Below are 25,717 nucleotides of genomic sequence, written 5' to 3'. Positions count from 1 at the left end.
CACTCAGTCATGTCTGACTCTTAGCTACCCCATGGACTGCAGCCCACCAGGCTCTTCCATCCATGGGATTTTCCAGGCAAGAGTACTGGAGTGAGGTGCCATTGCCTTCTCTGGTCTTCTCCAACACCACAGTTCAAAAGCATCAGTTCTTCATTGCTCAGCTTTGTTTATGATACAACTCTAACATCCATACAGGAGTACTGGAAAAACCATAGCTTTGACTATGCGGACCTTTGTTGGCAAAGTAATGTCTCTGCTTTTTTAATATGCTGTCTAGGTTGATCATAGCTTTTCTTCCAAGGAGCCAGCATCTTTTAATTCCATAGCTGCAGTCACCATCTGCGGTGATTTTGGAGCCCAAGAAGATAAAGTCTCTCACTGTATCCATTGTTTCCCCATCCATTTGCCATAAAGTGATGGGACTGGGTACCATGATCTTTGATTTTTGAATGTTGAGTTTTAAGTCAGCTTTTTCACTCTCCTCTTTCACTTTCATCAAGAGGTTCTTTAGTTATTTCTCACTTTCTGCTATAAGGGTGGTGTCATCTGCATATCTGGGGTTTTGATATTTCTCCTGGCCATCTTGATTCCAGCTTGTGCTTCATACAGCCCAGAATTTATGATGTACTCTCTGCATAGAAGTTAAATAAGCAAGGTGATAATATACAGTCTTGACATACTCCTTTCCCAATTTGGAACCAGTCTGTTGTTCCATGCCCGGTTCTTACTGTTGTTTCTTGACCTGCATACAGATTTGTCAGGAAGCAGGGTCTGGTAGTCTTATCTCTTGAAGAATTTTCCAGTTTTTTTGTGATCCACACAGACAAAGGCTTTGGTCAGGGTGGTATTTTTCAGGTATATATATATATATAGATATATATATATATATATATATATATAGGTGTTGGCAATTTGATCTCTGGTTCCTCTGCCTTTTTAAAATCCATCTTGAACATCTGGAAGTTCTTGGTTCATGTACTGTTGAAGCCTAGCTTGGAGAATTTTGAGCATTAGTTTGCTAAGGTGTGAAATGAATGCAATTGTGCAGTATTTTGAACATTCTTTGGCATTGCCTTTCTTTGGGATTTGAATGAAAACTGACCTTTCCCAGTCCTGTGGTCACTGCTGAGTTACTTGCCAGACTTGCTGGCATATTGAGTATAGCACTTTAAGAGCATTATCTTTTAGGATTTGAAATAGCTCAGCTGAAATTCCATCACCTTGCCTAGCTTTGTTCATAGTGATGCTTCCTAAGGCCCACTTCACTTCCATTCTAGGAAGTCTGGCTCTAGGTGAGTGATCACACCATGGCATGGTTATTATGATCTGTAATTCTAGATATCTAGATCTGTGATTCTCAAATATCACTGGGTAGACCAATTTTCTCTTTCATGATGAAGCTTTTGCCCAGCATAATGATATAATTAAGGAAGAATAAAATAAAGTGAAGTGAAGTTGCTCAGTCGTGTCTGACTCTTTGCGATCCCATGTCCATGGGATTCTCCAGGCAAGAATATTGGAGTGGGTTGCCACTTCCTTCTCCAGAGGATCTTCCCAACACAAGGATCATACCCGGGTCTCCCGTACTGCAGGCAGACTTTTTACTGTCCGAGCCACCAAGGACTCCCTGAAGAATAAAATAGTCATATTTATTTATTTATTTTTTACTTTACAATATTGTATTGGTTTTGCCATATGTTGACATGAATCTGCCACAGGGGTACATGTGTTCCCCATCCTGAACCCCCCTCCCACCTCCCTCCCCATCCCATCCCTCTGGGTTTATTCAGTTTATGGAATCATCATTTGTTCTGTGATTGTATCTTTCTTATATTTTTTGTTTTTAAAATATTATTTCTTTTATATAATGATGGCATATGGAGAGGACTTTTATTTTTCATATTCTTTAATTTTTAATTGATGATTGCTTTACAATATTGGTTTGATTTCTGTCATACATCAACATATATTAACCATAGGTGTACATATGTCCCCTCCCTTTTCAACCTCCCTTCCACCTCCCACCCCATCCCACTCTCTAGGTTGTTATAGAGCCCCAGTTTGTGTTCCCTGAGTCCTACAGCAAATTCCCATTGGCTATTTATTTACATATGTCAGTGTATATGCTTCCATGTTACTCTCTCCATTCATCTTGTTTATTTTTTAAATCTCCTTATTCTACATAATAGAAATTTGGGAACCCCATGTTAGTATCCTTTATTGCTCAGTATAGGGTTTATGTTGCAGTAATACATTAACCCTCAAATCTGAATGACATAAGAATAAAGTTTATTGTTTGTTCACTCTCCATACTAACTTTGCAAGTCCAGCATTCCAAATAATCACTCAGGACCCAGTCTGACCTTCTGGCATCCTGACATGTGGTGTCCTTGGTAACTGCAAGAGGTAAGAAAGAGCTGGAGGTTCATGCATTGACCTCTAAATGTTTTCACCTGGAAATGACCCATGTCACTTCCATTTACACTCTAATGTCTGGAAATAGTCAATGGTACCACTTAAATTTAAGGGAGCTGAGGCATGGTAGGCACAAGGGCACATAGATCATTGGTAAATATCTACCCCACTGCCCAAAATATTTTTGAAATTGTATTTGTCTCAGAAATTAAAAATTCTGGTACCCACTCATTTAGAGAAACTTTGAAATGATTAGTGATCTATGAACACCAGTTAATAAGACATAAATAATATTTTAATTAATTACGTTTTAGATCCTTTCTTGGATTTTATCTGAATGGCGAATGATTTGCTCGAATAGTTTGCCTGAGCACTCTTTTATATATGGGTTCTGATTTTCCCTAGAAGAATCTAGCCTACTGATGGTTAATAGTTGCTAATCTTTAGAAAAACATTCCTGAAAGGCAAACGCAAACATCTTTATGGACAGTGCAGTTATGATTGGCACTCTTAGGAGCAGAGTCTCATTTCCTCTTTCACTGTGTGCACCTCCTCCAGGGATCCCATTGGAACCAAAGAAATATCAACAGGGTGTGGACAAATGAATACTATCTTAGGAGAGCGAGTTATTTTATCCAACTTCTTAAATCATTTGCTTTCCTTCTGTTAATTTCTATATTTCAGCTTTTAGTAGGATCATTCTGGGTAGTGAAAATATACAGAGGAACACTTTTATGTGGTTCTATTTATTGGCAGTTTATATTTTATTAAATATTATGACTAGTACCTAAGTTATGGAGCACAACATTTTCCTTCCCTTGAACTTCACATACAAAGTTCTCTCCATAAGTGTACAACATTTGGCACGATGGAAAGCAGGATCCAAAATCTACATCATCAAACATCTGCTTTTTTGCTCTATTTTTTTTTTAACTGAGAACAGGAAAAATATGATGGAGGGATGGAATTACACATTTATGTTTTTGTAAAGAGAATGTGAATTCTAGGAAATGTAACTGTATTTAAAGTGATACATAAAGGAAATAAGAAACTAGAGTTAGCTTGTAATCTACAGAAATGTGAGATGTATAACTATACTCTTAATTAAGAGAAAAGTAAAAATCTGTGCTTTCTTTGCTGGAGATGTCCTATGGTTCCCTGTCATTGTCTGATCATAGAGGTTTCACTTTTGGCCAAGAATAATTTCTTTTTAGGAGGAATTCTGTAAATTTTGTTTGGAAATTTTGAAGGCATTTTGAGTATTTCTTCTTTCTTCCTGACTTGCCATTCTTGGAAAAGAATTATAAGCAATTATATGAAAAATTATATCATATGTATATGTACACACACACTATATACACAGGACTTCCGTGGTGACTCAGATGGTAAAGAATCTGCCTGCAATGCAGGAAACCCAGTTTGGATCCCTGGGTGGGAATATCCCCTGGATATAAGAATGGCTGCCCATTCCAGGATTCTTGCCTGGAGAATTCTATGAACAGAGGAGCCTGGTGGGCTAAATTCCATGGGGTCTCAAAGAGTCAAACACGACTGAGTGACTAAAACTTTCACTTCACTTTTCATACTATACACACACACATGCCCAATTTTAATCTTTGTCTTTTTTAAGAGTCTCTTTAAAATTCTGTGTCACTTAGACTTTGCTGTGTAACAAACCTCTTAAAAGTCTTAATGGCTTTAAATAATAACCAGCACTTAATTTCCTCAAAGTTTTGAGGATCAAAAATTTTTATCTGAGCTCAATTGGACAGTTCTACTTCTGGCCTTACCTAGAGCCCTTGTGCAACTCTATTCAGCTGGTGGGTGACTGAGAACTGGTTGTTCTAGGCAGCCTCACCTGGGACAGCTTGCCTCTGTCTCTGTTGCATGTGTGATTTCATCTTCTAACAGGCTCCCTGGCGTTCTTCAAATAGTGGTAGAAGTATTCAGTGTGCGTGGGTGTTCAAAGCCTCTGCTCGGATCATGTTTCCTAAAGTCCCATTGTCTAAAGCGAATCATATGACCAAGCTTGGTAAGAGATCACCACCTATGGGAGTGGATACATGGAAGGAAGGCAAAAATTTTTGGAGGTCATTAGGGAAACAATCCAACTATAGTCTCATAAAGGGAAAAATTACAACAACAAAAGTAAATCCTGAGATAATTAGGTTTTCAAATAATTGCAAATTTGGTATTGTTCAGAAGTTTTTTATCCTATAAATCTCTATTAATTAGTTTGCCAAGTTAATAAAAGATATAATGGATATATGTGGAATCTAAATTCCAAATCAAAATTATGTCTTTAGTTTTTGTTACTAAGAAAAATTCAATTGTTATGAGAAAAAATCGGAACAAAAACCCTGTATTTGCCAGATGGAATTGTGTATTCTTAGGCAAGTAACAATCTCCCCAAGGCATAAAATGGAAATTAAAACTACCTTCTCTTTCTTTTACTCAGGTTTATATGTCACAATGTATGTGAAAGAACTTTTAGCATAAACTATAAAACAAATCTATATCTCAGAGGGGGAAAGCTTCTTTGCTATGAAAGGCATAGTCGGTTAATCCTTTTGTAATAAAAATACCTCTCATCCCAGGAAGATATTTTCAGTTAATTTTCTCATGGTTGGGCTTTTAAATTTATAAACATAGAGTTATCAATCAAAGCCTTTTCATTCATCTTCTTTTAATTGAGATACAGCTATTCCATTTCTTTGATTTTGCATTAATGCCATTCATACATATCTATGTAATCTATGTCTTGATTTAAAATATTAAATAGCATCCCTTTCATAGGGTTTCCACCTGTAAAATATTCTATTCTAGATTTGCGATTTTTCAATTTCATTTTACTGAAAGATTTATTTTTTCCATACTTTAAAATAACATAGGATTTATTAAAGTAACTTAAATGTATACACCAAAGAATATTATATCTACTCCCATATTGTTCAGTGTTTTCCTAAACTTTAATAGGATGTTTAATCTCCTAAAATATTTTTTCTCTATTTTTTAAAAGCCTTTCAAGATTCAAATACAGAGAAAGAATAGATATGTTCTATATAATGTAAAGGGAAAAAGCAACAAATACTGAATCATTTTCACCAGTAGCAAAATTATTTCACAGAAATAACTTTCTCCTAAATGAAACTTAATTTATAAACAGAAGCAGTTTTAAAGGTACTTTTATTTAGAAAACTTACATAGTTGCCTATAAAATATGTATATGTATAACTGATATTTTATTTGTAGATACTGGTCCTTTGTTTATATCACCCAATCAATATCAGTTCAGTCATTCAGTGGTGTCTGACTCTTTGCAACCCCATGGACTACAGCATGCCAGGCTTCCCTGTCCTTCACCAACTCCCGGAGCTTGCTCAAACTCATGTCCCAATCAATATACCTGCCACATATTCTACAATGGGCTATACATGTGATTGTAAATATTTGAAATAATGATTAGATTTCCTTTTAGAAAAAAAATAATATATGCTAAACCCTTAACTATTACTCAGGACTCAAATTTTCAAATCTGGAGGAACAGCTCTGAAATCTCCCAAGAAATTGGACTTTAATGTTTGTGTCTCCCACATGGCAATGCCGGTACAGGTAGGGGACATCCATTATCCCCTTTGAATTCCATCTGGCCAAAGAGGAAGAAGAAGGGTAAAGAGAAAAGAGGTTTATCCTGCACAGTAATTCCATATTAGCACTTAGGTATTAAAATTGTTTTATGTTCAATAAAAATGGAGACACTGGGACGAAGTTAAGCTTTAAATATTTTAATTATGTGCTTAGTCATTCAGTCCTGTCTGACTCTTTTCGACCCCATGGATTGTAGCCTGCCAGACTCCACTGTCTATGGGGATTCTCCAGGCAACAATACTGGAGTGGGTTTCCATGCCCTCCTCCAGGGGATCTTCCCAATCCAGGGATTGAACCCAGGTCTCCTGCATTGCAGGTGGATTCTTTTAATGTCTGAGCCACCAGGAAAGCCCAAGGCTGTTTTGTGTAACAGTTACCACTGTAGTAACCATCCGTTAGTAACATTAGTAACAGCAAAGTAACATCCATTAGTAACAGCTTCTAATTTACACCTTCACGTGTACAACATATTCTTCTATACTGTTCTCAACAGCTAATAATCCTTAATTGGCAGAGTCACTTGGAATACTTTGAAGAGCCAGTCAGTCTAAAGACCCTCCTGTCCCAAGGTATTTTTAAGTTTGACAAGCTTATTCTGGCTTTTTCATCCATCCAGACGCACTTGGAAAAAACTCATGCCAAAGTTTTAATATTTCACAGTGGGATGAAGAGGGAAGGCAGTTGCATAAAACTATAGGAGTGTCAAAAATGGACATATTTATAGAGTCAAGACTGCCAGATATAGAAAGAATGAGAGCTCCTTCCATGTCACAAAATCATTTTACAAAGCTAATCAAAGGTGCGATGTTGTAGATTTGTAAGCTCACTGACCAGAATAAACAGACTGAATTAATGATTCCGCTGCCAAGATAAATGGAATAATCCCACCTAGTTGGATCACATTCTGTTAGTGGAAAGGAGAGGAATTATGTTTTGTTTGTTACTCATAAATCATTAAATGGCTCATCGCCAAGTGTTTTCCAAATAGACATCAACTTTTTGGATGACTATGAAGGAGAATTTTTCCTGGGCCAAGTAAATAGTGGTTTTGTCTTTTACTGAGCATTTTACACAACCTTCTCCTTTGTAGGTTAATTTCTATACATTTATATGAGTGCTTTTAGTTATTTAGCTAATAAGTTATATCTGCAAGATCAGACATATTGTCTATTCAAGGTAACCTTGTGTAGTCCATGATTTTAGATATTTCCTCATATCTTTAGAGTAGTTTTTAACAGTCATCGGAGAAGGCAATGGCACCCCATTCCAGTACTCTTGCCTGGAAAATCCCATGGATGGAGGAGCCTGGTGGGCTGCAGTCCATGGGGTTGCTGGAAGTCGGACACGACTGAGCGACTTCACTTTCACTTTTCAGTTTTATGCATTGGAGAAGGAAATGGCAACCCACTCCAGTGTTCTTGCCTGGAGAATCCCAGGGACAGGGGAGCCTGGTGGGTTGCCATCTATGGGGTCTCACAGAGTCGGACACGACTGAAGTGACTTAGCAGCAGCAGCAGCAGAGTAACAGATGTTTCTTTTGCTTGCGCATGGTATGACTTTGGGATTGGAATGAAAACTGACCTTTTCCAGTTCTGTGGCCACTGCTGAGTTTTCCAAATTTGCTGGCATATTGAGTGCAGCACTTTCACAGCATCATCTTTCAGGATTTGGAATAGCTGATCTGATCTGATTTGATGGTATGACTGCTATTTTGAGAGATTAAATATGATTGGGGTCTGACCAGAAAAGTGGGAGTAGAGAATAGGGTGAATGAGTTGATGGTGGAATATAAAATAAGCTTTAATTTTGGGAATTTCCTCAATAAGGAAACAATGAGTTTATATTTAATCAGCAGATCAAAAGTAACATTTTGAAACATATCATGTGTTGCAACACAGATCATCATTTAAAGTGTAATGTTAAAGAAAAACATCTTCTGCTGTGAAAGATTACTCCTTTTTCACATTATCCTTGCAGTCACATAATTTTTTTTTTCATATAATGTAAGGTAAAGTCTTACTAAGAAGTTCCTGAAAATTTTGAGGAGCCGATTCAACTTTTGTGTTGGTATGTTCAACTTTAAAGAGATATTCTGTTATCTAAATATGTATATACAGCATTGCATATGTTCCATGACATCTATAAAAGAATAAACACAAGTCTAATAAAGGACAATTTCTAGAGAATTTGGGTATAGGACACTTTCTACAAGTCAATCTCCCTATGTCTATGACTCTTCATGAAAACCTCAGAAACATAGTCAATTTAGGATTGATTTTAACTTCATTTCTCTTTAGCACTTATAATTTTTATGCAAGACAGTTTTTTTCAATTTAAAAATTTTTTCCAGTTATTGAAATTACTGAATACTTTAGTGTCAATATATATTCTTATGACAGTAGCAATTGCCATTACAAGTTCTTAGAATAATTTTGGAGACAGCCCCTAAATCTAATAAAAGTGAAGTGAGGGCTTACATATATTCTGATATTAAACTTGCTCGTCAAGAAATAATCAGAATATTTAATTAGATTGAATCTTAAGAATTCCTAGTATTCTACTATTCTTATAAGAATGATGAGTTTATGTGTTTCAATAACATATTTATATTTCACAAATTTCACAAAATTAGACAGTGGCTAGGGAAGAGGTCATTTCTTAAAATAGTATGCACTGGTTGTGATGTGTTGCTATTGTTAAACCTTAAGCCAGAGATTAGACAATATGTTGAGAACAAAGGCCGTCATTCTAGCTGATCTTAGTAGTTTAAACAAGGTAAGTACCAGCAGTGGATCAGAATACATAAATTCCATGTATTCAAGACTGCTGTTTAGGAAATTTTTAACACAGTAATGGAGAAAAGTGCCTAATTTAGTTTTGATATTTCCACTCAGATTTGCTGAAGTCTTTTGTTCATGATCTACTGAAGTGACAGGATTTCACTTAAAATAAGTAAAACTCATATCCATTTTTTTAATCTTGTGTAGAAATACGATTAGGAGTAGTAAAATTTCACTGTAAATTTTTACTCATAAATAGGTCATTTGAGTTGAATTCCATCATGTTTGACAGAAAGAGGTATAATTGTTAGCATTTAGTACTCCAGGACATTTCTAAAGGGTCAAAATAAAAGTAATCAGTCCTCTAAGAATTTTGCTCATCATGTGAATTATTACTCTGGCTGCATTTTGGGAAAGGAGAATGTAATACGTACGATCAGCTTGTAATAGTACTGATTGCATTAACCTTAACCCTAACCCTAATTTCATTTCATGGAGAATTTCATTTGTTTCCTAAAAAAGATTTTATTTCTTGTTCAACATGTTATTTGCTCATGACTACCAATGGCTAATGTGTATTCAGTTTGTCCAAAAACATGTGAAATAGTAAATGTTTTATGACTACATTAGTGAGCCTGGTTCTCAGGCATTCTAAGGACAAAAAAAAAGAGGCTTTGAAACCGAAAATTATAGAGGCCAGGAAGTGATTTCCTGGTCATAAACATTGTTTTAAAATAGAAGAGGAAGGTGAGAGGCAGTCCTCTATGCAGGAATTCAGTCTTTAGTAATGGAATATGTCCTAACCCCCTTTACCCTCCAATCCACCCCCCCCCCCAAACATACACACACACACACACACATGCATGCACACTACCTCCCAACCCCATGTTGCTCTGCTGTAGAAACAGCAGAGTCAACTGGCAGCTCCCATGAACTTCTTGGAAACAGCCAAGGGATTCCTTCTCTTAATCAGATATAAATCTATTCAGGCAGGACGAGTAAGGAAGCTTTCTTTTCCCCCATTTTTCATCCCTACCTTAGAGAGCAGTCTGGGCTCTAATTTTGCAGTTCATCTACTGACTTTGCCACTGAATTACTTGGATGTATCTTACTAGAGTCTGTTTACATTAGGTTTACTAGATCAGCTGCCATGATCAATTTAATCACACAGGTGTGATTAAATTTCCGAATTGTATTTATACAATTACTCCTTTGCATGCTTTCACATGTTAAAGATGTGAATAAATATTTGTTAGACAGTGTCTACAGTATTTCAAGTGTTCATATACAAATAGAAACAGTTGGAATATTAAATCTACAAATTCCAGATGTTTAGAGACATCTAGATATGTCACTGAAATATTTATTTTCATCCAGATGTTATGTGTTATGATTGTTTCTTCAAAAGACAGACATTTATGGTATTCTATAAATAAGGGTAATAGCGTCATGTAGATTCTACTTTCTATCAACATTTTGCCTCAGGCCATTTTAGGAAATTGTATGACAATCCAGATACATATTTCATTTGTGTTCTCCTGATGTATTGTGAACCCTCAGATGAACTTATACATAGAAGGCCATATGTGAATGACTGAATAAATTAAAGAGATAAAATGAATGTTTAACAAATACCAAGAATGATTCTCACAATATTTTATTACAGAGAAATATTAGATTCCTAGATTCTGAAATACATCATTTAAGCAAATTAGTGACAATAAGATTCTCTGAGCTGTTTTCTTTACTAATATGTGAATAAATGTTTTTATATTTATTTATATATCAGTTTGATCATGCAGGCAATGTGAATACAAAATACTTTAACTAAGGGATCAAAAGTGAGATTTCATAATAATCAGATATTCTGAACAGTAAGGTTTATAACTGAGCACCTTAAATGTTTACAACTAATACTATAGGTTATTATTTCATTTGTCATTTTTTATTATGAAGATTTTGTTCAAAAATATTATCTTCATGTAGTCATTGATAGTCGACAAGTCTAGTTTATATTGCTTTGATTTCATGAAAAATGGTATTTTTTCTTTACTCAGATTCTTATGGGAGAAATTTTTATCTGAGTTGTTCATCATACTATGAAACAAAATATACTCTATATGGAATCTTGCCTTAGAGCCAAACTTTAAAAAAGGAAATAATAAAAAATTAATTAACCAGCATTTCCAGAGAAATTGCAGATATGAGATAAATTGATTTTCAGTTCAGTTCAGTCGCTCAGTCATGTCCGACTCTTTGGGACCCCATGAATCACAGCACGCCAGGCCTCCCTGTCCATCACCAACTCCCAGAGTTCACTCAGACTCACGTCCATTGAGTCGGTGATGCCATCCAGCCATCTCATCCTCTGTCGTCCCCTTCTCCTCCTGCTCCCAATCCCTCCCAGCATCAGAGTCTTTTTCAATGAGTCAACTCTTCGCATGAGGTGGCCAAAGCACTGGAGTTGCAGCTTTAGCATCATTCCTTCCAAAGAAATCCCAGGGCTGATCTCCTTCAGAATGGACTGGTTGGATCTCCTTGCAGTCCAAGGGACTCTCAAGAGTCTTCTCCAACACCACAGTTCAAAAGCATCAATTCTTCAGCAGTCAGCTTTCTTCACAGTCCGACTCTCACATCCATACATGACCACTGGAAAAACCATAGCCTTGACTAGATGGACCTTTGTTGGCAAAGTAATGTCTCTGCTTTTGAATATGCTGTCTAGGTTGGTCATAACTTTCCTTCCAAGGAGTAAGCGTCTTTTAATTTCATGGCTGCAGTCACCATCTGCAGTGATTTTGGAGCCCCCAAAAATAAAGTCTTGACACTGTTTCCACTGTCTCCCCATCTATTTCCCATGAAGTGATGGGACCAGATGTTTTAAGCCCAAATAAAGCAATAAAAGTTTGCAAAATTTATATAGCATACTCCAAGATGGGCAGATTTGTTTTAGTTGTACGCAGAATATTTGATGATACAGTGTCCCAGCTCCTAAGGTACTACTCTAGGTTACTAGGACGAAAAAAGCAGAGGCACACAGGATGCCAGTAGCAATAACATCATGAGATTCCCAGAGGAGGGAAATGGTTTTCTATAATAATTTTGTGGCAACAAAGCAGTGTGCGACATTGATGTAGGGGTAGGGTTCATGCCATCTATGGACCATTCGGGGAATCTCTTATTAGGGGATTAGCAATGACACCAACTACAACTGCAAGCAATTTAAGGATATTCTGTAAAAGATGAAGCTAATCTTTATGCATCTCAGTATATGCCAAAGGCCTCACATATAGCCCGTAAACTGCCCTTGCGGGCCGGAATTATTTCTTATTTATTTGTATACGTTCTTTGGTCTAACCCCTCTTACCTATTACTAAGCATGCAGTAATACTGAGTGTATGAATGAGTGAATAAATAGAGATTCCAAGTCATCAAGAAAGCATGAGATTAGTTTAACTGTACTTGGTTTATAAATACAGATTTTTATATGAAACAAACTTGTAAACTTTAATCAAAATAATTTCCTTATTTTAAAAATTGTCAAGCATTTGAATGATTATTCTTTCGCTGTCTTCCAAAAGTATTTTTTCAATCTAGCCAACAAAGCTGGATTAAGTGATAATAAATTAAACTATAAAGCTTCTTTATTTATAAAACCATGGTGTTATTATTCTAATGGCAATATTGACATAATTTGAAATTACTTTTATGGACTTGCTTTTAATACTGTGATGGTTGTGGAAAAATATATGCACCCCTAGATCTTCCTCTCCTTATTTTAGTTTGTCCCAATATTTCATAGTATGTTTGAAAATACATCTGGACACACTGAATTTCTGTACTTTTCCTTCACAATTTATAAGGTGTACTCATCACTGCATGTGTTGCTGTTTTGTTCCATTACTAAATTCATGGAGTTCTCATATGAAATACGTAGCCTGATCCCTTGAGAAAATACATAAAGGTGTTAGAATTATTAGATTTATTATATAATCATCAAATGCTTTCACCTACGTGCACACATCTATAAACCACGTATATATATGATGTGTGTGTGTGCTCAGTTAGGCTTGTTCCACTCTTTTGTGACCCCATGGATTGTAGCCCACCAGGCTCCTATATACACGGGACTCTCCAGGCAAAAATACTGGAGTGGATAGCCATTTCCTCCTCCAGGGGATCTTCCCAATCCAGAGACTGAACCCATGACTCTTGCATCTCTCACATTGGCAGAATTCTTTACCACTGAGCCACTTGGGAAGCCCTTTAATGAAGTCTTTCATTAGTCTGTTTAAGAAAATGAAATGGCAAAATTTCACATGGTAGACACAGGAAACAACACAAAATAGCCTATACTGTTTCTAAAATCCATACCATCTAATTACATTTTTTTCATGTCGAATTGCACATAACAGGTTTTATGCTAGTATTACAGAATTACTGCACTCCTTCTCCTAAAAAAGGAAATAAGTGTAGATTTAACAAAATCTATTCTTCCCATTTTCTGCCAAGATTATTTTGGCTGGATATTTCACTCTTCAGTGACAATGATGATGATGTGTTTCTTCCATCTGGATTTGTCCACGGAGAAAATGTCTCTATGGAGAATCTTGAAAGGCTCATTATTCCAACAGTACAAATATGAAAATTGAGGCAGAGAGAAGTATAATTTTCTCAAATTCACGCAGAAGTGAAGCCAGAAGTAGAGCCCAATTCATGTGGAAAAGATCTAATGAAACATGCAATGTCAAGCTTACAGTGGTAATTAAATTGAGTAGTATAATTACCTAAATTACAGTACAGGAAGATAGTGTCATATTTACAAACCTAATTATATTGAGTAGGAGAATTACCTGAATGATACTAGTCATATGGATAGCATACTTTATATGCTTTACTTTTCTAACCTGAAGGCTTAAAATGTATGAGCTTGAAATATAACAGGAACAAAACAAAATAAAATCAATTTGAAGCCAAACCAACCCCAGGTTTAAATTCTGGTACCACATTTACCTATTTTTGTGTTCTTAGGCAAGTTGTTTAACCTTTGAGTCTCAACTTCCTCATCTATAAAAATTCGTGTTTGGAAAGTGCATATGTAGCACCTATTGGTATAGCTGCTTAGCCCTGAGTAGATATGTGATTAAAAATCACATCTTATCATTTGGTTATTAAGTAACAATAATACAAGAATATCAATCCACTTGTTTTTAATCAATCTATTTTAGTAAAAATTCTGAGTTTCTACATTTTCTTATTTTTTTAATATAATAATATATATATGGGTAGTGTATAATACAAGATTTCAATTATAGTCTGATAGAACAATGAAAATGCAGAGTTGAGAAAAGACATAGTTTAAAGATTTTTTTTCGTGCCAGCAGCTGAGAAAACTGTACTAATTTTGATGGAGTATTGTGATTTATTGTGATTTGAAGACCACTGAAATAAATACATCTTTAGAAATATAGTACCTTTCTCTTTAGCTTCTCTTAGTACTTTGAATTTATAGAAATTGAGATTGTTTATAAAATGAAAATGGAGAATATTCAAAATATTCCTGGAGTAGAATATAACAGAACTATCTGTGTCAAATAGGAAGACTTCCTATGAAATTATAATAATTAAGATGATTTTTTTTTGTCAAAAGGAGAGAACAACTGAGTGCATCAATAAAGCTATGCATGCATGGAAACTTGACATACAACAGTTGAAAACAATAATTTCTGGGAAAAGGGTGGACTATTTGTTAAATGGTCTTGGAACAACTTATTATACAACTGGAATAAAATAAATTTAGAAATTTTCTTTGCAGTATATACTAAAATCAATAGTCAGAGTTAACCACTTACTTTGATTTGAAAAGCAAACCTTGAAACTTTTTAAAAGAAGACATAGAAGAGTATCTTAATGGTCTCAGAAGAAAGATTTTTAATGAAGAAATGAAAAAGATAGTCATAACAGAAACATTTGATAAATTTGAATATAATAAATTTTAGAGTTTCTAATCATCAAAAGATATCCAAAAGGTCAAAAGATACCCAAGGAAAGGAAAAGAACACACTATAAACTTATAGATTGTAATAACAGCCATATAACCCCAAAGCATTAAATTAGCATCTGGAACATATTTTATGAGTCCATAAGGAATGCAACTGAACAACAAAATAAGGAATGAAATTAAATCAAAAAACATTCACTGCAACCCAAAGATGTGGAGGCATTTCACAAAAGAAGAGATACAAATGGATCATAATCACTTAAAGATGCTTTACCGTATTAGTAATCAGGAAATGGAAAATTAGAACATGGTAAGATAACATTTATGGTCATTATATTGGAAAAAAATTTACTTATAAATCCAAATAGTGACACTAAGATGTGGATCAATAAGAACTCTTACACTCTGGACTGTGAAAATGGATGACACTTTATAAAATAATTTTTCTATATTATCACGTTAAATTCAACATTCATACACCCTGTGGCCCACTGATGGCAACTCCTGGATGTATACTCAGAGAAGTTCTATCACACGTTTATCACAGCATAACTGCAAGAATATTTATAACAGCATCAATTATAAAAGAAAAAATAGTTCAAGTGTCTATGAACAGGAGAATGGGTGGGTACACAGTGATATATTCACAGAGTGGAATTGCACACAATCATAAAAAGAGAATGCCATGCCTTGAATCAACATGGACTAGGCAAGAAACCTAGAGTTAATGGTATGTATAGTATAGATAAACAATGAGGTCCTACTTTATAGCACAAGGAACTATATTCAATATCATGGGATAAACTATAATCAAAAAGAATATGAAAAAGAATGTGTAACCGAGTCACAGTAAAAACACAACAGTGTAAAACAGCTAGCAGTCAGTCAGTTCAGTCGCTCAGTCGTGTCCGACTCTTTGCGACCCCATGAACCGCAGCACGCCAGGCCTCCCTGTCCATCACCAACGCCCGGAGTCCACCCAAACCCATGTCCATCCAGTCGATGATGCCACCCAACCGTCTCATCCTCTGTCGTCCCCTTCTCCTCCTGCCCTCAATCTTTCCCAGAATCAGGGTCTATACTTCAATAAAAAGAAAGAAACCAAATAAAATGGGACAATATTAACAAAAAGAAAAAAACATGTCTTATAGTTAAAAGCATTCCATTTTGATAAAACTAAAAGACAAGAAGAATTAAACAGTACTTTTTAGGGTCCATGTGTGGTGAGAAAAGCTGTTGTCTCTGTTTATTTGTTTCAAATAAAGGCTTGTGCTCTGTGTGCTCAGTTGCGTCAGACTGTTTGCAGCCATTTTCACTGTGGCCCATCAGGCTCCTCTGTCCGTGGGATTTCCCAGTCAGGAATACTGGAGTGGGTTGCCATTTCCTCCTCCAGGGGATCTTGCTGACCCAGGGATCAAACCCACATTCCTGTGTCTCCTGCATTGCAGGCAGATTCTATACCCACTGAGCCATCGAGGAAGCCCAAATAAAGGCTTAGGGAAGATATACACAAAATTCAGGCTTGTGGTAACTTTAAGTGGAGTAGGCAGAGAAATGCAATGTAAAAGGAACACTTAGCTTACTTAGCTTAATAATATACAAAGATGAAAAGTGCAATAGGAAAGGAACTAATTTCTTCCTAAACAAGAAAATGAAATGATGCCATTATTATGGTTGTAGCCGTGGATGGTCATTTAATGCATACATACAATTTTTGTTTTATTATGTGCATGCATGCTAAATCACTTCTATCATATATTAGGTAACTTCAGTTAAGATTTTAGAAGGAAAATAGATCTCTACAAAGCTGATGTGATTAACATAATATACAAACTCAGTATTAGTATTTAACAAGTATTAGTGAAAATTTTGGACAGCAAGGAGATCAAACCAGTCAATCCTACAGGAAATCAACCCTGAATATTCATTGGAAGGACTGATGCTGAAGCTGAAACTCCAATACTTTGGCCACCTGATGCGAAGAACTGACTCACTGGAAAAGACCCTGATGCTGGACAAGATTGAGGGCAGGAGGAGAAGGGGACAACAGAGGATGAGATGGTTGGGTGGAATCATTGACTCAATGGACATGAGTTTGAGCAAGCTCTGGGAGATGTTGAAGGACAGGAAAGCCTGGTGTGCTGCAGTCCAAGTGGTCACAGAGTCAAACACGACTGAGCAACTAAAAAGCAGTACCAGGGAAAATTTTTGATCTTGTTTTGAGGAAATCAGAATCACATATTTGTAATGTAAAATCAAAGTATTAAGGGAGGAGAAAAAGCATAGTTCAGAAGAAGATGGACTCACTCTGAGGTGAAATGGCCAAATAAAGCTCTGTGAGTGCAGCAGTGGACTGCAGGGGCATAGAATGACGTTCCAGACGGAGCTTCATCAGGAGCTCCCTGAGTATATTTTAGATTGGTCCGGGAATTGACAGCAGGGGGAGGGGGCAAAGTGGGTGTTGTTTGACCAAAACAATTACTGAATGGTAGTTCTAATGCACAGAAACTCTTTATAAACTAAATACCTTTGAACAACCTAAAATGATACAGTACTTTCCCATCTATTCTTTTACATGCTGTGTCATAAAATGGGCTTCCCAGGAGGGCTAGTGGTAAAGAACCTGCCTGCTAGTACAGGAGATGTAAATGATGGGGTTTTGATCACACACTTCAGTATTCTTGCCTGGAGGATCCCATGGACAGAGGAGCTTGCAGGGCTACGGTCCTTTGGGTCACACAGAGTTGGACACGACTGAAGCAGCTTTGTTGTTGTTCAGTCACTCAGTCGTGTCCGACTCTTTGCGACCCCATAGACTGCAGCTCGCCAGGCTTCCCTGTCCTTCACCATTTCCCGGAGCTTGCTCAAACTCATGTCAATTGAATCAGTGATGCCGTCCAACCATCTCGTCCTCTGTTGTCCCCTTCTCCTGCCTTCAATCTTTCCAAGCATCAGGGTCTTTTGAAGCAACTTAGCACATGTCATAAAATACAAAATACAGGACTTGGGACCTTCTGAATGTTTTAAAATTATTATGAACATGGGCCCTGATTAAATTCAATGGTGACTTATTTTCATATTCATTATTTCACAGTGTATTTGTAAAAGCTTTTGAAAAGCCATTTTTTTTCCATTGATGACCAAAATGGAAGAAAAAAGTTTGTCCATTTCACTTTCTTTCTTTCACTTGTTCCCTTTCTTTGTTAAAGGTGAAAGTGTGGTTCCAGAACAGGCGAATGAAGTGGAAGAGGGTAAAAGGAGGACAGCAAGGCGCTGCCGCTCGAGAAAAGGAACTGGTGAATGTGAAAAAGGGAACGCTCCTCCCTTCAGAGCTCTCGGGAATTGGTGCAGCCACCCTCCAGCAAACAGGGGACTCGCTAGCAAATGAAGACAGCCACGACAGTGAGCACAGCTCTGAGCATGCACACTTATGATACAGACAGAGGGGATCAGCTCCATTCTCAGGAAAGAAATGTGGTGATGGCAAGCCTTACTCGAACATCGTTTACACAGAGAGAGGACTATGACCTTGATTTTTAATATTATTAAGTTCAGGCATCCCGAGTCTGTTTTTTCATGATTTACAGAGGGTTTACACTAAGTGCCACTTACGAAAGATGCTTCCACAGAGAAGATGGAGGTGAACTTGCTTTGAATATTCCAGAGGTGTTGGTCGTGTGTATGACAGTGAGCAGCCTTTGTGTTTGCTTTTGCTTGCACTGAAAATTAAATTGCTATCAAGAGCAAACTATGAAGCATTTGTATTGAAGGTGCCTCCAGAGTGAAGATACAGAAGATGAATTGGCTTTGAACATTGCAGATGTCCGAGGTCATGTGTGTGACAGTGGGCAGGTATTTGCTCTCGCTTGCACTGACAATTACATTACTATTCAAGAATAAACCATGAACCATTTTTATCCCAAACAGCCACAGTGCCTGAAATCATTCTTAAGTGGGTTAAAAAAAATGTATTTTAACTCTGTATATATTACCCTTAAGTCATTTTCCTGTCTTCACTACGTTTAGCAATGCATTCATATTAGCTGATGAAAATAGCCACTCACGATGACAAACAGAACCAGCTTCTTGTATTTTTATACATTTTGTCATCCCAGAAACAATCAGCACGTGCTTACTTGTGTTCAAGTAGAGAAAATACATTAGAGTCTGATAGGGAATATTCTTGTACCACAGACAAAACAAATCTTATGTTGCATTTTCTATCAACTGCTGCTAATACATTATTATAAAACTTACCTAGCTCCTCAATTCTTCCTATCTATAGCTTGGAAAAAAAAATTTAGGATCATAGGCAAATCAGTTACTTGCAGAAAGAGCTTTTGTATGACAGACATTGTCTGATTTTATTTCTATAAAATGTTAGCTGTTGTGAATATGATTTAATTAACAAGAAAAAGGGTATCCCCCCGATTGACGATGGTAATAGACAACTTGCAAAACAAAATTGATTCCTCAAGTTGGTAGAAGGTAAAATTCTGAATGTCTTCAAATTAAGTTCAGTGAAAACACATTTTTTTCATATATGATGTATTCATGCAGAACAACAATTTTTGTATTTTGTAAAAAAAATATGTTAAATAAATGATCCTTTGTAAATAATTTTGGTCTTCCTACTGTGATTTCCTATTTAACAAGCTTTACTGTAAATACTTCAGAAACTCCCCAATTCATGTGCAGTTGGGTAAAAGCAGATGATCATAATTCGTGTATCATCTATTTTTATTTCTGAAATTTTTTCTTATGAAAAAATCCTTGTGTAATAAAAAAGCATCTGAGAACAGGCATATGGTAAGCCATTTCCCTGAAGTGAAGAATATGCCAAATAGATTTCATTGTGTGTTTTATGAAATAAAAGGAGAAAAGTAATATTATTCACTACAATGAGAGAAACCAGTCATATATTTTTAAGCTTATGTATAATAGACATGAATTCATCCAAGGATTGTTTTTACACACAAATATCCAGAGTTTTTAATGTGAAAATAAGCTCCATAAGCTAATCTGAATTCTCAGCCCTAGAGGAAATTACCAATATAAGAAGTCCAGGGCTATACTGACTTAATGTGCTTGGTATCATGCAGATTGTGCATACACTGGATACCTACATCCTACTTAATAACTTTACGGCACTGTTCTTCACGTGTCCCATATTTTAACCACAAATATTTGGAAATATCCAGCAGTTCCTCCTACCCTTTGATTAATTAGAAATAAAAATAAAGAACACTAATCTGTGGAAATTTCCCAAAACCTTATTATTTGATTTCACTTGCTTTAGAAATGTGAGACTGATAAAAAAATACATTTGGTTGATTTTAATTTGCTTAGTCTAGTATGATATATACAAAGCATTCAAGAAATAAAATGATTTGATTGTTTATATCACATTTTTCCCTTTGCATAATAAATTTTATCATAGCAGTTAACAATATTTCTAAATTAACTGGAGAGGGCAGGGCTCAGATTAACATCTTCCAGGCAGAAAACACTCTTCTATCAATTACTTGAATGAATACACATTACATTTGTACCGATGACATCTACTTGGGGGGATTGAAGTTCTTATTGTAGAATTTAAATTCAAAGCATCTCGACAAATTGAAGAAGTGGAAAGATAAAAATTAAATTGAGTTCTATAGGTACAAAGTGGAGAATAATTCATTTTAGCAGGAAAATAATTTCCAGAAATAGGAGGAACATACAGCTTAGGAGTAGCTAAAAGGAAAGTTAAGGACCATGGCCAAATAGAAATTACAATTTAGCATGATAAATGAAATAGGAAAAAGTAATTCTGAATTGATATGACATTTAGGAAATGTGAAGCATTTGTATTGTGGACATGCCTTTATTAGGGAGTTGTGAGCTGTTCTAAAATGATGTAATGAAATTTGACTACAGAGAACATTAAGAATCACCAGACAGGATAGGCCGCTGGCTGACCAAAAGGGGGCATCATTTTTATTCACAGTGTATTAAAATGATACACCACATAAGATGCTTGAACACTTGAGCAAAATAACAACACACTGATAGGTAAGCAAGCAAGCTAGATTAATTTTAATTGGAAAAACTGTCTTTTTAGAATATTTTTATATTATCTTAAAAGAGGCGCCTGTTTGCTAGACAATAACTCAACATCCTTGCTATAAGGGAACTTAAGACATTCTCACATAGTATCAGGTTTAATTTATTCCAGAAATGACAGCATTTAAAAGAACTTTACTTGTTTTGATTCTCCACTAGGATCCTGGCTTTCCATGGTGTCTTTTCACATAATGCCCTTTCCATATAATTCTGTGTGAGACTTTGTAACTCCGTAGGAATTTATAATGGCATGAAAGTACCTTTCTCTGAAAATAGTATGGAGTCATGGTGAGAGTGATTTTACCCACAGGATTTAGAGGGACGAACACTACAAAGCTTTTCCAAAAACTGATACACATATTTTTACCTCATTATTAATATGATCCCAATTACTTCCTACTTCCCATACTCACCTATGGTTGTTAGCCTATATGTTCCTCTTCAGAGTCTTGAGAACCAAGCTTGCCATTTTTTTTTTTTTAAACAAACTAAACTCACTTAAAATAACCCCAACCACAGTTTTAATATACTCCTGAAGGACATTACATAAAGTAAGTGTGAGACTGACCTGTGATATGTTCAGTTTGACGACAGACCACCACAGGTCAGATTGATTAAATGAAATGGTGCTTAATTGTGACCACACTCTTATCTGGTAGCCTCATGAAGACTCGAGCAGAATCCTTACTGTTACCCTGATTACTAAAATGTATTAGTGACATGAAATTGTGCAGGCCTCTTTAACTGGATTTAGGCTTACTTAGCAATGTTTAAATCATGTGTAGATGTTTCCTGAGGAGAAATGCTGTGCATGTGTTCTCAGAATATACATAGGTAACAAAGTTTTTATTACACAAATTTTAGAAAGTATTTATCAGTAAAAATGTATATTTTGAGTAATAGTTGAAACATAGCATACACGCTGCTCTGTAAACTGTTTGATTCGGTTTTAATAATATAAGCTTATTTAATACCTAAATAGTATTCCCTTAAGTGGATGCAGTATGCAATATTTAGTAAATCCCTTATAGTGAATATTTACTCCCCCCCCAAGTATTCCCTACATAATATTGAAATGAACTACTTTTTACATTCCTCTAGCAAAATCTAATTTTTCCCATGAAGTGATTTTATAAGAAGTAGGTTATTTGGGACAAGGAAGTGTGCTTGTTGTTAGGAATTTTTGTATAGATTGCTGATTTCCCACCTAAAAATATCCACTTACATACCTACTACACTTATTTCACTATATTTATGGCAATAATAACCATCATAGTTCTTATTACTTTTAAGCAGAAGGAAAAGCATGTTTTAATTTGCTTTTAATTTCTAATAATGTTGAACATCTTATTGTGTTTATTGACAATTATATTTTTAAAATCATTGCTCGGATCCTTAGTACTTTTTAATTGGTCTGTTTTTCTCATGAATGGATAAGGTTTTACATATTAAATGTATTAATTTTCTGTCATATATTAGATGCCTATATAATTATGAAATGAAAATTTCTCAATTTTACTATTTCAGTTGCAAAAACAGTAATTACTATAAGAGAAAAAGCCTTATTTCTTATAAAAAAACATAGACCAAATGAATGTATATTTTATTTTATTCACAGTCAATGAAAGTGAAAGTGAAGTCACTCAGTCATGTCTGACTCTTTGCAATCCATGGACTGTAGCCTACCAGGCTCCTCCGTCCATGGGATTTTCCAGGCAAGAGTACTGAAATGGGTTGCCATTTTCTTTTGCAGAGGATCTTCCCTACCCAGGGATCGAACCCAGGTCTCCCGCATTGTAGGTAGACACTTTACTGTCTGAGCCACCGGGGAAGTCAAAATTTTCACCTTTATTAAAAATGAAACATTTTAAATTAAAATGAAACATTTTAATTAAGAATTAAACATTAAAATTTTAATTAAAAATTTAAATTAAAAATCAGTCAATATTTTTGCCTTTATTAAAGCATCATTTTAAATATAAAATAGTTACACTGTTCCATGTAATAAGAGACTGTGCATATGATATCTTGATATTAACAAATATAATAATTATTCAAAATTTTTGGACTTCTGGCTTAAGGAAAATAGCAATAACAAAAACAAATCTCAACATTTCCATTAAAACATTTTCTCCCTCTACTGGCAGTAGCAAGCTTACGAAAATATACAATAAACACCATTTTTTTCTCTTAAAAAATAGGAAAATTTAAACTCTACATAATGACAAGTATTTTCTAATGAGAAATACTTTACAAATAAAAGTTCTTCTAGAAGTTACCAGTCGTGTCTTCCAAGCAAGTCACATAGCCATTGATAAAACACTGGATGACACAATTGCAAAGATTAAAAAAAAATACCTTTAAGAAGTATGAATGCAGTAAACTTTCCTTGATTGCAATGAAAACAGACAGGGAGGAGAGGGGAATGTGAATTGAGCCCTTAAGAAGAAGAAACAGTTATTTTAAGAAAAACTTTTTCTTGATCTTTAATTATTTTTTTAAAATAGCAATCAAAACTGACTTCTACCCTTCTCAAACAGTGATCTGTGGACAGCCTATGATATCCACATATAATATCTAGCAACAAATTAGAATTTTTCAGTTTACAAAGGAAAAGTAAGTTTATATAACTGTATTACTAAACATATCCAAGATCATAATAAATAGATGAACTTTTTAAAAGATAAAAAAAAAAAGAAGAAAAAAACCCTGACTTCCAGATATATTAAAGAGCCTGTGTGATTGCCAACATTATTTATGAAATTACTGGTGATAATTAATTGTAATTTTTAATAAATAAAATTATTTATTAAAATTTTCCTAGTGCTTGCAAGGCATTACAGAAGTTGCTATGAGAGCCAAATAGAAATCATTTCTCATTCCTCATTAAGTTTTTTTTTAAAGCATATTAAACATAATGACAAAATTTAAATTATTAAAGAATAGCCTTATGGAGAAACCTATGTACCATTCTGATACTGTAGAATTGGTAAACCAAAGAACTTACTCAAAGTTATTTTGCCTTAAATTTTCTTTATTTTTTCCCAAGGTTTCTTAGTCAATATTTGGTTATTAGTCAATTCAATTCACTCAATCAATAACTATGTGTATACTAATTACATGTAGTGCTCTGTGCCATCATTTTATATATTGTGTTATTGATTTCTGTTCATATATTCCTTCATCTTAAAGTGCATTTGAAATGACTGTATATTTAACACTTCTATATATTTACTCAGTCCACAATTCTATATACTTAACTGCCTTTGGTTAATGCAGAAACCCGTTTACATCTCTTGAGTGCTGGGTAAGGACAGTCAAGGTGTCTTTAAGAGAGGAAGCACTTGACGAGGGCTGGCTCACATCTATTATTCATCATTTCTACGTATTTTACTATCACTATGGGTTTCCTAGGTGCCCCAGTGGTAAAGAACCCACTTACCAATGCAAGAGATGCTGGTTTGATCCCTGGGTCGAGAAAATCCCCTGGAGAAGGAAATGGCAACCCACTCCAGTATTCTTGCCTGGACAGAGGAGCCTGGCGGGCTACAGTCCATGGAATCAGGAAGAGCTGGACATGACTGAGCACATGCACAACAAGCATTATATTTCTGCCAACAGATTTTTCAAGTACTGTAGAAAACCAATGACAAACATGACCATTAATGCTCCATATACTGAAATTTACTTTAATCATTTATTTTATTCCTGCTTCTTACTCAGAAAATATAAATTTTTTTTAAGTTTGTTAGACCATTACATGGAACTTTATTAGAGCACACAAAAAATTTGTTCCTTGTACTTCTTTTTGATATTTGAGGATAGCTACAGTTTTCTTTATCATTCTTTCCAATGAATAACCAAATTATAAAAAATAATTTAAAAGTGACTTTTAAAGATATTCAAAGTAATTTTGATGAACATATTTAAAGTTAAAGAAAGTTTACTCACAATTAAAAAAAAATCATTTCAATAGTAAATTCCTATGAAATAGTTACTCTTTTCCAAACAGCGTTTGAAGTTACAGGTGTTTCTCTGGGCAGAAAGACAGAAGAATGCAGTGGTCCTATGCTGAAGTCAATTACAAATTGTTTAGGGAAATTAAACACATGAAAATAGTTGTCCTCCTCATTTGTATTCTTTTGCTATATTCAATTCTCCACACTGCAGTCCTTTTAAAATGCAAATAAGATTAATAAGTGGCTCATGGTGACTCTTGCAAATATAAAATTGCAAGTGAAAGCCGCAGTCCCTAATGAAACCTTTGCAGATGTTTTTAAAAGGCAAATCAGATCACGTCCCCCTTTTGCATACAATACTAAAACCTCTACCTGGGCTCCAGACAGTCAAATCTGACTACAAACTGGTGACTTGTCTGCCAATACTTTTTCTGCACGGCCTCAGCTCCAAGCACTCTTGGCTACCTGCCTACCCTTGACCACGCTGAGTTCTTGCTTCTCCCATTCAGGCCTGCATTTCCTAATCCCTCTGCCTGGAATGCTCTGACCACATATGTCTTGGACTTACTCCCTCACTTCCTTTAGACCTCCACTTCCTCATATAGGCAATCCCTGATCTTAAATAAAATGGCACCACCCCTCACATTCTACCCCTTTAAATAGTATTATTTTTTTCTTTATTTTAAAAATATTTATTTATTTATCTGTCTGTGATGGATCACAGTTGCATCACACAGGATCTTCCTTGCAACAGGCCCGTTCTTTAGTTCTGGCAATGTGAACTCTTAGTTGCAGCATGTGGGCTCTAG

At 35.4% G+C, this 25,717-nt stretch overlaps 1 protein-coding gene and 1 long non-coding RNA gene across 2 annotated transcripts in view; one reads left to right on the top strand and one right to left on the bottom strand.

Annotated features, from left to right (window-relative positions):
• MEOX2 (mesenchyme homeobox 2) overlaps positions 1–19,464 on the top strand; it is a 75,167-nt gene extending 55,703 nt beyond the window's left edge. Inside the window, exon 3 of the mRNA XM_006066994.4 lies at positions 18,054–19,464. Within this exon, the coding sequence (XP_006067056.1) occupies positions 18,054–18,278 (225 nt within the window). The 3' untranslated portion in view covers positions 18,279–19,464. The remainder of the gene's footprint in view (positions 1–18,053) is intronic.
• A 3,279-nt stretch (positions 19,465–22,743) lies between these two features.
• LOC123334666 lies at positions 22,744–24,441 on the bottom strand. Its single transcript, XR_006552672.2, has 3 exons — positions 24,392–24,441; positions 23,308–23,388; positions 22,744–22,795 (listed from the first exon to the last, which is right to left on the bottom strand). It is a non-coding gene; the product is annotated as an uncharacterized LOC123334666 (long non-coding RNA).
• Between the last annotated feature and the right edge of the window lie 1,276 nt (positions 24,442–25,717).

This window comes from Bubalus bubalis, chromosome 8 (assembly GCF_019923935.1).
Source record: "Bubalus bubalis isolate 160015118507 breed Murrah chromosome 8, NDDB_SH_1, whole genome shotgun sequence".
Taxonomy (NCBI): Eukaryota; Metazoa; Chordata; class Mammalia; order Artiodactyla; family Bovidae; genus Bubalus; species Bubalus bubalis.
Note: the sequence above shows the minus strand (reverse complement) of the source record. Positions and strands in the feature narration are given on the sequence as shown.